The sequence below is a fragment of the Spea bombifrons genome, chromosome 12 (genome assembly GCF_027358695.1).
Source record: "Spea bombifrons isolate aSpeBom1 chromosome 12, aSpeBom1.2.pri, whole genome shotgun sequence".
Classification (NCBI taxonomy): domain Eukaryota; kingdom Metazoa; phylum Chordata; class Amphibia; order Anura; family Pelobatidae; genus Spea; species Spea bombifrons.
In genome coordinates this window covers 30,899,081-30,912,278 of record NC_071098.1, presented here as the reverse complement: position 1 = coordinate 30,912,278, position 13,198 = coordinate 30,899,081, and the positions used below count along the sequence as shown (strand labels likewise).

Genomic DNA, 13,198 nt, shown 5'->3' with positions numbered 1-13,198 from the left:
AAGGGAAGAAGGAAGAGTGGAGAAAGGAGTGGAGAGTCGAGGTGGCCAACCCTACTTCCCTGCCCAGAGAATGAAGAAATTGACCTGGAGACTCTAGGAAGCAGGTCTGTACCAGGAGTCTCCAGGTCAAACTCGGACATTACCATGTCCTAGGTATGCATTTCTCTCAGCGCAACGGCCTACTAGAAATGGAAGTGAGACACGGTTACCTTGTACGATGAGATAGACCTGTGAGGTGTGAGGCCTATCTTGGGTTTGGTAGGAGCAAGTGTAGAGTCCTTCGTCTGCCATGTCCACCTTGGTTATCACGATGCTGAACTCTGTTTTGGTGTTGGTCACCAGCTGGACGCGACGGTCTATGGACCACTTGTCTTTCCCGGTATAGAGGATGTTGGAACGGTTCAGCCAGGCTACTCTTGTCACATTTTCATCAATGAAACAACTGGAAAGAGAAACAAGAATTTTAAGTTTCATTTGTGTCTTTCCTTACATCTTAAAACTATCTTTGACTTCCTGTTCTGGACGGTTGTCCCACGGTTATCCCACAACTTGTTTGTCTATCCTTAGAGGATACTCTATGATGTGGAGGAATCTGCTAAGTAAAATCTAAATAAAGTGTAATTTAGAATTTTGAACACTAACTGACCACCTAATTAAACAACTTTTAATTGGTCAGTAAGTCCTAAAGTAAGCAACCATCCCAAGCTCTTTAGGAGTGAATGAATATACAAGATCATAAATTAGACGTTCTTTTTTAAAATTTCTTTTTAAATTAAGCAAATATCCAAAAAATAATCTATAAAAAGCCGCCCTTTTTTTGATTTTTTTTTTTTTAGTTCACCTAAAGTCAATTTTCCTGGGTGACGGAACAATGGGAAATAATTTTAGGTGACGTTTGCTCTGTTTGTTGACTGTAAAATCACTTGTCGAGAAAAAAGCCGAGCTCTGACACAAGGGATGTAAAAAGAATGTGAAGCTTAATGTCAAGGTCATTCGGCAACTTGAAAGTCACTCGGCGTGTGACAGCTGGTTATAAAGCAACGGGAAATGGGAAAGTTAGACACATGTAGAACTGATATGGTCATTGATATGTATTGTGTTCCTATCCCGCAGAGGTGGCATTGGGGTAACTTAATAAACCTTGTAGCCCCCATGGGGCTTTAAGCAGAAGGGGTGAGACTTTGACATATCAAATCTATCTCCTTATCCATCCAATTAGAAGCCTGGGGTATGGATCCTGTGGCTCCAGACATCTTCCATTATGTTCTGTCTGAGATAGCCAAGAATACAGTAAGAAGTTACAATGAGGCTTTTAATATTTAAGTTATTTTTTTTTTTAGTCATGCCATTTAGTCTAAGAGGTATAAACAATGTGCTATCGGATGTAGTTAATAACAAAAAAGGTTAAAGTAAAGAAATTTGTAATTTTTGAAACACATTCCGTCAGATAACCGTATTTTAAACATCATAAGACAAGGTCCCCAATATGTTTTTGTGTTTATTGCTTTTAGAACCACATATTTCAGCTTCGCCTCCCATGGCATCTAAAGGGCTACTAAAATCACTGAATTGTAACCTCAACAAATTTTTGACAAACTCATATGAATGTCTGAAAATGAGGATGGGTGCCGAACAACACAAACGAAAGCTCTGAAGTTCATGTCTAAGCTGTGTGTGTATGGATTTGATATAAGAGAGATATATAGAGAGAGTCTTCATCCACTTCCGAATACAAAAACATTCTAGATTTTGTCAGAATACGAAATCGTTGTCCAAAAATGAATGACCCAAAAACACAACAAAAAAAAACAAATCATGTTTGGTCCTCAAGCACATGTCTTTAACCACAAGATCAGTATCAGTAGCGTCAACATCAGCTTTAATAAGGATTTGTTGATTGACTGCTTAGCAAACTCCTTAAGGTACAAAAAGTTGCCCATCATACTAAAGGGAGAGGTATCAGGACATCTTCCTTCACAAACATTGGCCATCACACCAAAGGGAGAGGTATCAGGACATCTTCCTTCACAAACATTGGTCATCATACTAAAGGGAGAGGTATCAGGACATCTTCCTTCCCAAACGTTGGCCATCACGCCAAAGGGAGAGGTATCAGGACATCTTCCTTCACAAACATTGGCCATCATACCAAAAGGAGAGGTATGAGACATGTTCCTTCTCTTTCCGAGTCATGCCTAGCATGTTTTTTGACACAACCCAGCTCGCACCCCACCAAGGACGAACAGTGCTTTGTGCTACAATTGAACTCATTTTAAAAATCATTAATCTGCCACATAAATCACGGAAACTGTAGCACCGCTAAATAATTACAGCCGGGCGCATTCCGCCTTCCATTAACTGCACCCAAGACTTTGCTTTTTTTGATTCCCTATCGAGCTGTTTGTTGTTTTTTTTTTTTCCCTGCAATTTTTCCCCCTTCTTAATTATGATGCTTACACAGATACACAGATGTTAGGAAGCCGCTTAGCATTCATGTTTATGCATTAAAAGAAGTAAAAAAAATAATGTTTATAGGCATCAAAAATACACATATAAGAGGGGGGTTTGTCATTGTGTGACAGTTCTAATTTTATTCACAGAAGTTAACCTTTAACACCCTTTTGATACATCTGGCAGGAATTGCAACAAATAAAGGTTAAATGATCTACAAATCAGAATTATATATATTATATATGTATTATTATATTTATTATATATATATATGCCTATAGCTATCCCTGCCGGGGTTTGGAATTAGAACACCAATAGCCAATGGAAGACAAGAAGGGTGTAGATTCACCTCCTATTGGCAGCACTTGTACAGCCATGGATAATGGATCATGGGGATTGTAGTCCACGGAAATCATTCCTAGTTCACAACATAAATACTCAATATCATGCCATATCAAAGAAAACCACTTTTGGCATAACGCTCTACCACTCTATACAACAATTTATACAATAAAGAGATATTTACATAAACTAGTTAAATAAAACAAAATGCCTGGATATATTTCGATATTTTTTTCTTTGATCACAAACAAATGGAGAAATCCAACCTTGGTGGTAATTATAGTGTAGAACTAGGAACGCTCAGATATACTAATTATACAATGTATAATAACAGGAAAAATAATGCGTGCCATTACGGGCAATTTGCTGTCAAAAAGGAGATGGCGTTCTGTGATAGAGAGCAATTAGATAAGTGTACTAAATTATACATGATGGCCACAACGAAGGGGACTGTTTAATAAATATAGGGTGCTGGCAAAGCGGCCTCAAACTCCAGATCACCCCACATGTTTTGAACGTATGTCAAAGCAAAGATGTCATTCAACCTTTACATTTCCAAGGGATTTTTCAATCACATTCAAGCTTCATCCAAAGTAGTCAATGTTTTTTTTTTCTCAAATGTGAAAAGGATCGCTTTTGAACACTTTTTTAAACGCCTGTTGGGTCTGACCCACCCCAACTTGGAGTCCACATTGACGGAGACAAGGATCAGGTCTTGATGGATCTTGATCAGGTCTTGAGTTGGGGAAAGTAAATGTTGCCAAGATTCTATCCCATGTTATTAAGACAGAAAGCGGCAATGATTACGTGAACGGAAAGAACTGGGAATCTTCGATTGGTGGCATGACAATGCCACGTGATTTCCTTCCCATGTTATGCTAAAGGCACATTGGACACATCGTCCATTTGCTAAGTTGGCAAGACACTTGAAACATTGGCCCAGAAAGCCAGCGAGTGAGATAGACAGTTGGCAGATGCGGAAAGCGTTCAAGTACCATTTGGCGTTGAATTGGCCGGGGACATCCCCAAACATCAAAGGTGGTCTCCAGTTTTTCCATAAAGAGTGCTTACTGAATACCTTAAGACATTAAGCCTTAAAAATATGAAGCCTGAGTTATTCTCAGGCCAATTCATCCAAAGTGAAGGACTAACATGGCTTCATATGATCCAGATCTTCTACTCTTGATGGGTTCCTCAATGCTCCCGATGGCTCTCAGAGGGTTTTCATGATACAAAGTAAAAGGAGAAGGGGGGATTTAGGGAGAAGCTGAAGTGATTTATTTTGCAGATAACTTTTTTCAATTCTAGGGGGAACGGTTTAGTAATTTTTTTTTTTAATTGCACAGCAAATGCTTCACGTATCAAACTAACGGAAACTCATGCTGCACCAGCTGTGTTTTCTCTGCAAGCCTAAACCCGAATTCTGTAAGCAGAAAAAAAAATGTCTGCCGCCAGCAGAGCCCCCGGGGGTATCCGCTCAAGCAAACAGAAATACGCCGCTGAATATGAAGAGGAAGCAAATTCCGTCTTACAGGTGCAGGGCCGTTTAACCTCTGAGGACCACAATTACGACCTACATCTTTGTCTACTCCAAAAAACTGGTCTTGGAGACCCCCCCAAAAAAGCCGATCTGTAACGAGTTGGAATTGAGACACAGAGCAGCTCCCTGCGGCAGAGAGAGTCATAAATCTGTAACACATATAAATCTCGACCCCACGGCGCACCAAATAAACCTCTTTCATCATGGTTGGAACGGTAGAAATAGTAGCCATGGGGCAAACACTATTTGAAACCCTCTGAGCTGCAGCCATAAAGCAGTTTATTGAATTTATCACTGGGGCATTGAGCTGGGACTCGAAGGGCACATTTATTAAGCATCGGGAACGGGGAGAGGTTTCTCCTGAGCCCTTTAATTGTGATTCGCATCATCAGAATAACAGAATTTTTCTTAAAAAAAATAATAATTAAAATGAAATGAATCCAGGGGTTTGGTAATTTAGTGCATCGAGTACAAGAACAAACATTTGAGGATGTAATATGTTCGGCATAAAGAGGGGTATAGAACCCCATCGTGAAGAATTACCCTTAGACATTAGGACTGCCGTAACGCACATGCATTACTTAGAGATTCTACAAAAGAGACAGAAGAATCCGTTCTGGTTTTGGTTATTTGTAGATCATTCCTAATGACCTAAATTCTCCAAATCAGAGGAGCCGACGTTGCTGTTGCCCCCGAGGATCCTTTGTCAGTTCTCGTCTCTTCAAATTGCAGTTTAATTTCGCACACAGAGTAAGCTGTAAGAAAAGCGGTTTAAAGCAGCGATACGGCTACTTATGAGACTTCCCGGAATCATAGCGTCTTCATAGTTGGCTTCCAGAATTTGGCAGATTTGGGGCGGATTGGATGTCTTATTTTTGGCGTGGATTGTGACCGGCACTTAGTTAGAAACTTAGGACATTGTCAGAGGAGGCCGACAATCAGATAAGAGGAACAATCTGGTTCTCGAAATTGTATTTTTTAATATTTATTCATATTTTCCTCTTCCTCTCGCTGGCTGCACTGAAACTAGGAAACATTAGTATGAAAACTTCTCGCACATGCTCAGTAGCACTTCCAGTGATGTCACTGAAGAAAAAAGCCAATTGCATGTACGTAGCAAAACATCAGTGCTCAGATTACATACATGTGATTGGTTGCTTTTTCTCCCATTGACTAGAATGAGAGGTCTACTGAGCATGTGCACAAAGCATACCGAGGTATGCCCCATGTTTTCAGTAGAGGCAGCTGGGGGAGGGGTTAAATGAGACGTGTAAATGTTTAAGTCCGATAACTAAAGAACGCCTTCATTGATTGGCATGCAGGACTGAGGTTCATGCAAACTGGACCACAATATGCTTTTAACATGCAAACGGGAATGGAGTGCTCTTTTAGGTGTGAAACACATCAGGTATAAGCTGTCTGGCCCTTGAAACAATTTATTGGTGCCTTTTTTGTTCTTGTGGACAGCTTTTATAGTATTGGAAGGTTCTTTGGTCAGAGGACCTCTCTAGGAGCCACAAAGGAGTTCAAAGTGCACAGCTCCTTCGTAGATCTCCGGCCCACAGAAGCCAGTTATGGGGACAACTGCCAACATTCCACCAAAACAAGAAGTTGTCCATAAGCTTGGCAGTGCCAAAGAAAAGCCAAGAGACCCACAGTGGATAAGATGACAAATATGATGGGGTGCTTTTATAAATGCCAGGATGCCATCGAATGCTCCCACTCTGCACTTGTAGAACGTCATGTTTCTTGATTAATGACCTCTAGAAGGTTGCTTTAAGCATCTGTCAAGACGAGAAAATGTGTGTTCTGCTCCCGTGAGCTCAGAACTTTCACAAGCAAAGGATTTGTTTTCCAACTGACTGATGCAAATGAATCTGGGAAATAGGGATTTCATTAAAAGAGCAGATGAGAGGAGCTCAGGAAGGTTGGAGGAGGTGTAAAGGGAAACCGGGGGATCAGAGAACAGGCAGAAGAAGCAGGAGGGGACAGAAAAACAAGAAGCATCACTTAAAATCTTAATTCTGGAAATTCCGTAAACATCTTTCCAAGCTTTATTCCTTATCCTGCCTACACGTTACCAGCACTACTGCTTCTGCAGCCCCTGCAATCCTATTATATTCTAAATACACCCTACACGCCATCTACATATAATCTTCATACTCTCTACCCCCCTACACATATACTCTCTACACCCCATCTACATATAATCTTCATACTCTCTACCCCCCTACACATATACTCTCTACACCCCATCTACATATAATCTTCATATTCTCTACCCCCTACACATATACTCTCTACACCCCATCTACATATAAACTTCATACTCTCTACCCCCCTACACATATACTCTCTACACCCCATCTACATATAATCTTCATACTCTCTACCCCCCTACACATATACTCTCTACACCCCATCTACATATAAACTTCATACTCTCTACCCCCCTACACATATACTCTCTACACCCCATCTACATATAATCTTAATACTCTCTACCCCCCTACACATATACTCTCTACACCCCATCTACATATAATCTTAATACTCTCTACCCCCCTACACATATACTCTCTACACCCCATCTACATATAATCTTCATACTGCCTACCCTCTACCCTTTATGTGGTCTAAATAAAACCTGGACCTTATTTGTCAGTAGTCTATGTAGAACCAGAACTTTTTGTAGTTTACATACAACCCCCCCCCACTTTAAGGCTATTTATACAGACCCACTACCCCATCTTTATGTTGTCTTTATGGACACAACACCCTATCTTTATGTGGTCCATATAAACCCACCACTTCACCTTTATGTTGGCTTTATAGACCCAACACCCCATCTTTATGTGGTCCATATAAACCCACCACTTTACCTTTATGTTGGCTTTATAGACCCAACACCCCATCTTTATGTCATCTACATAAACCCACCACCCCACCTTTATGTTCACCATATAAACCCACCACCCCACCTGTATGTTGGTTATATAGACCCAACACCCCATCTTTATGTCTTCTATATAAACCCACCACCCCCACTTTAATGTCGACTATATAAACCCACTGCCCCATCTTTATGTGGTCTAGATAAACATACTACCCAACCTTCATGTGGTCTCTATAGACCCACCACCTCATGTATAGGTAGCCTATATACACCCTGCGCCTCATCCTCTCATAACCTACATACCATTTTGTGTATTTTTTTCTGAGCACATTGCTCGTCATCCTGTCGTATCCTATACAGAAAACCCCGTTCTAGCCCTGGGGGATATACTTATAGCTCGTGACTGAAAGCATATAAATATTCAACGGAAACATAAACACACATTATTTAGCACATAAGAAAACATAACACATTTTGGGAAAACAGGATAATAAATTGAGGGATTTTTTTTAACTCTTGTATGAGATGCATAAAAATGTGTAATTCATTAGACAATCAGATATATGAAATAATATTAATAAATAGATATTTTCCCCCAAAACACAGGAGGCTGAGCAGGAATGAACATTTTAAAAGATGTGTCATTTGTTACATAAGCTATCACTATATTACTAAATGTAGGATGTATGGAAATCGCTTAAAATACATTAGCCTGGCTGTAAATGCCTAAAATTCTAAATAATGATCAGAAACGGCAAAAACGTGTTTATAAATCAAATTCTTTAAGTAAAACACATCATACTTCTTATAAACGCCTTCCGAGTTACATGCAGAGCTATCAACAGATCACATTAAAAGTCTCTGTAAAGCCCCACCCCAGCCACGCCTCTAACCACACCCCTTAAAACAAAGATGTCCCTCATTGGCCATTTCAAATATTGCACAAATCAAATTAGCATAAATTTCAAATTTTCAAAGACACACGAGGTCATTCACGGGTCCGTCTATAACAATTAAGTGGTGCTGTGACATCATACCACCTTCTGCCCATATTAGATCGTTGTCGTTGCGACATCATAGGGAGTTCTGCTTACATAATGTCCCATGGCCCCATTTTTTATTATTAATGTAGTGCTTGTTTCATTCATTACTCATGCAGAGTTGCCAACAGTCCCGATAACTGAAGCACCTAATGGAGAACAGGTTTTGGGACGCGTCCCACAGGTTTAGACCTGTTGGCAGCTATGAACTCTGATCACAACATCTGAGATTTCTTGTTACAAATCCCATTTCCTTCATTCTTTTGCTAATTGCACTAAAGCCTCAAACTTTGGTCTATGTCTGGGGTCAGCCCGACGATCATTGGCCGATAGCTCACTCTCTATCTCTAGAACGTACCCCAGACATCAATTCCACCGTCTGCGGTCTGCAGTGAGGAAACCAAAGCAGCCATCAATATCAGGATTAAGCACGTTCGCTCTGCTAGCACTCGCTACCTTGGAGGACAGAGGGCCGAGGTGTTAAATTAAACCTTCTATGTATGAGAGGTCTAGAACACATTGTTTCTCTGTGTTTTACAGCCCTATTTGGCTCTGTGGGGATTAATTTAGATGAGTGCTTTTCTTATACCCAGCCTGTCAGCCCTGCACATAAAAATTAATTTAAAAACAAATCCTCGCACAACCACAAAAATGCACAAGACAGTTTTAACAAATCAAAGAATTGATCCTTTTCCTTAGACCAAGGCTCCGATCAGCCGCGGGAAAAAAAAAGAGCTTCAATAAGATATTAAACATGTAAACGGGCCATAGAAAGCTCATACCCAATGACCTCCGCTTGAGCAATGAGCTGGTACTCGAATCGGTCAACCTGGTTTCCAGTCTGATCCCCATAATGGTCTTCATGTACCTCCCTAATGTGTAGACCAAGTTGGTATCATGGTATGTTATATCGTCCCTTGTGAGTCGGAGCTATTGAATCTACTAATTCCCTGGAATGTTTTGGGATCTTCTCTGAAGGTCGTCGATAAAATGTTCCTGAATTGGTTACTGGGATGGAACCCTTGCTAGATATTGAAATAGCATGTTGGCTTCTTTCTAACAAGATCATGGATATGGAGGACACCTGATCATCTACCATAGCAGTATGGTAGAGCCGAGGGGTGGGAATGGGCTACAGATGGATAAACTCGTTGGTGGAACAGGGTTCTGGTCAAGCATTCAGGTGCACAAAGTATGTACGTTGCAAGCCTGCCAGGTGTCTACTATGGGTGCTAATCCATTCACGTCCTACTAGTTGACCTCCAAAAAGACCCATGATACCCATCAACAGCAAAATTAATTTGGTGGGGCATGCGTTGATATTCTCAGGCATGGACTGGCCATCTGGCCCATCAATATAACGGCTATTAGGAGGCCGCGGGCCTTAAAGTGCCAGGTCTTCCTAGTTTGTTGTGCTATCTGGAGATATGATTTTCCTAACCTGTAAAGATATATTTATTTGATTACAATATGAATATTAAGTTTTTTTGTTTTTTTTTTTACATTTACCACCTGCAAGTTGTTTTCTACGCAAACCTGAATTGTTTATTACCATCTAACGGAACTCTTACTAACGCTGGAGGGCAAACCTTGACTACCTGCCGTCAAGAAAAAAAAAATTCTCTTGCCGTAAGAGGCAATTAGCCAGTGTTTTTTTTTTCTTACTAACGTGCTTTTTTCTGTTCATCCTGATTATATGCGTTCTGCGTTCACGGAAAAAAAAAAAAACCATAGCAAATGTTTTCTGTGAAAGAATTCTTCTCGTACGTGTGAAAATTATGCCTGCGTACAGCGAGCGCAGAATAAAAAAAATAAAAAAAAGGTGGGGGGGCTCACTTGCCTTTACGTCGCCATTTCCACTTATTTATTTTCCACGCATTAATGATTAATGCTGTGTATAAGTACGAATGCTCAGAGTTAAATGGGTAATATTTTTACCCATAAGATTTATTTGGGGAGGGTGTTCTCGTACCGTCCCATTCTTGCGTGACTTACAACGAGATAATAATTATCCGCGCTACATTCTTTTTAGCTGATACATGCGCCCGAGTTTGATTTTTATGTGATTACATTATGACTTTCTACACAATTTAGATTTCTTTTATGCAATTCTAACCATCTTCGTTTGACTTCTCGTGAAATTTATACCACATTCACCTGACTGTTCACATAAATAAACCGATATAAATGAGAATGCGTTCATTCCTACGCATAATCGTCGTCTACGGGCTCTTGGTTAGGACCTTGGAGGAACACGTCTTTTTGAATGTCAATAATGCTAACTTGCTGCACTAAAATATTACCCCTGAGTGTCCTACTTGAAACCCCAACCCTTGTGTCTTTTTCCTCCTCGAATGCCCCTTTTAGCCCTTTGATATCTCTCGTCTCTCCTCTGATGCCCCTGTCTCCCCCGACGCCCCTCTTTCCTTCCCTAATGCCCATTTTCCCTTCTTGATGTCTCTATTACCTCCCCTGATGCCCCTGTCCTTTCCCCCAACACCACTCTTTCCTCCCTTGATGCCCTCCTTTACTCCCCTGATGTCCCTCTTACCGCTCTGATATCTCTCGTCTCTCCCCTGATGCCCTCTTTCCTCCCCTAACACCCCTCTTTCCTCCACTGATGCCCATTTTCCTTCCCCTGATGCCCCTTTCTCCCCTGATGCCCCTGTCCCTTCCACCAACACCACTCTTTCCTCCCTTGATGCTCTCCTTAAATCCCCTGATGTCCCTCTTACCTCCCCTAACACCCTTCTATCTCATCTCTGCCCTGATGCCCTCTTTCCTCCACTGATGCCCATTTTCTGTGTCATGAAGCCCCTCTTCCCTTTCCTAATGCCCCTCTTGCCTCCTTGATGTCTCTTTTCTACCAGTTTTCAAGAAAAAGCCTACGGAAACAACACGAGCGAAGGAGACAGCCTCCGACACGTCAGAAAACAATATATAATGCGAGGCCGAAAGCGATGGCAGAAACTCAGACGCGGGGACAAGGCTTTAGCTCTATTAATATATTTATATATAATGAAATACAGCAGGGGTGATAAAAAGATATGATTTTGAGATATGTGTTGCGTCTTGGAGGAGAAACGAGTCTTAATTCCAAATAGGTAGCCTACGACGCCATGTTTTTTAAGGGCGAGGCACAAGAAGGGGGACTAAAGGTGTTGGAAACCTCCCCGGTGCTGAAAGGGTTAATGTGAGATCTCACGCAGGCATTTCCTCTTTTAAATACGGGCTGAAATTGTACAACATTCTTGAGAACGAACCCTCGAAGGCGATAGAATTTCAGAAACGGGAAGAATTGCTACGCCGAGTTTTGCGGCACGCTTTGACGGTGGCACTACCCGCACCCTGCGGCGTGGAAGAGGTTAATGATGACAGGGAGTGCTGGGGGAAGTGTAAATAGATCTCACACGTTTCTGCTCTGCAGTCAGTAAAATCAGGCTTTAATAAGAGGGCCGGGATGCTTTGAAATGAAATACAGGCTAAGTATTCCCTGCAGACCTCCAGAATTCATTGCCAGCCACTGTGCTCCAGCTGTCGGCGGTCAGCATGTCGCGGCGTTACCGCTCCGCTTCCTATGCACAAGGAAGGGATTGTTCGGAAAGTTTCGGCAGTCCTTCGATTAACCCTTCCCGTGCCAGAGTGAAAAAAAAAGTCTAGCCAACAGCAAAATTCTAACGGTTGCTATGGAGACAAGACCACTTTTCCCACTTTGCTACTTTTTATACGTCTATACCTATTTGGCAGCTACCGAAGGGTTAAAGCGATCGACGACGTTTATTTTAAGGCGAGAGTAGAGGTGGCCTAAACATCGCGCTGTTAGAACTTAAAGCAAATGTAAAGATCAAATCTGGTTCAAATGCACATGCTTTAGGTCCGGCTACCGATGCAGAAGATTTAACCCTTGTTAAGCCACATGGGTTAGCGGAGTTACTATAAAAAAAACATCATTACGAAGAAACTCCAACCATAGCTCCAACCATTCAGAATATGACCTCATTTTTCAATATATATAAAAATCTATTTCACTCTCGCCATTATAATTAATTATACATCACCCTTTAACCTCCACCCATTACGCCTCGCATACACTAATAGCCCACTTAGCTAACGTTGGCCCCGGTTGTCTCCATACTGGAAGATCTCCTGTAACCAAGTCTGGGCATTATGCCTCCTTCCAGCTATTAGGGAATTATATCTCTCATGACACCAAGCCAGACAAAAGATCACAAAAAACTAAACACCTAAATAGTTGGACGGCGCACAAATTAAGTTAGAAATGATAAAAATGTTGGAACGCATCCTAAAAAAGCGGAGCACCAGGATATGATGTCATATCCCGATGATGCAGTATGGATTGCCGCATGGTGGCGGGGTGGGGACGCCGCCCCAGATTAGACCTAGGGCAGCACCGAAGAAAGCATCAACGGTTAAGGTTTGCATTAAAATCGATGCGATGGGGCCCAGAAATCCTTACCTTTTACCTTAATCTGGCCATATGTATATCTACACAGATGACTCATTTTTTACTTTTTTTTTCCAGCTGGAGCTTAAAGCTCCGGGGAAGTCATTCCGCTCGGCGAGCTCCTTCTCGTTCTCCACTCGATGCAAATTCAGCTCAAAGAACCCACGGCTGTATTAGTCTCGGACAAAAGCAGATTGAAAGCATGTTTGCGATGTTGTTTAAAAGATACCATTACCATTCTCCCAAGCTGAAATTATAGAGTATAGCGCTCATGATGTGTATATATAAAAAAAAAAAACTTATTAGATTCTGACAGCTTGGAGCCCTATCATTTCATCTATAAATATCAATCCACTAAAAGGTATCACAACCTACAAAGAATCTTCAGTGGAAATGAATTTCTTTCCACATCCCGCTAACTGCTCCTCGGTAATCACCAACCTCGGCTTTCTCTGTGCCTTGGT

General features: G+C 41.4%; 1 protein-coding gene across 1 annotated transcript in view; it reads right to left on the bottom strand.

Annotated features, from left to right (window-relative positions):
• Window positions 1-13,198, bottom strand: part of IGLON5 (IgLON family member 5) — a 111,591-nt gene that overhangs the window by 13,520 nt on the left and 84,873 nt on the right. The window contains exon 3 of the mRNA XM_053452575.1: window positions 210-442. Coding sequence (XP_053308550.1) covers window positions 210-442 — 233 coding nt within the window. The remainder of the gene's footprint in view (window positions 1-209; window positions 443-13,198) is intronic.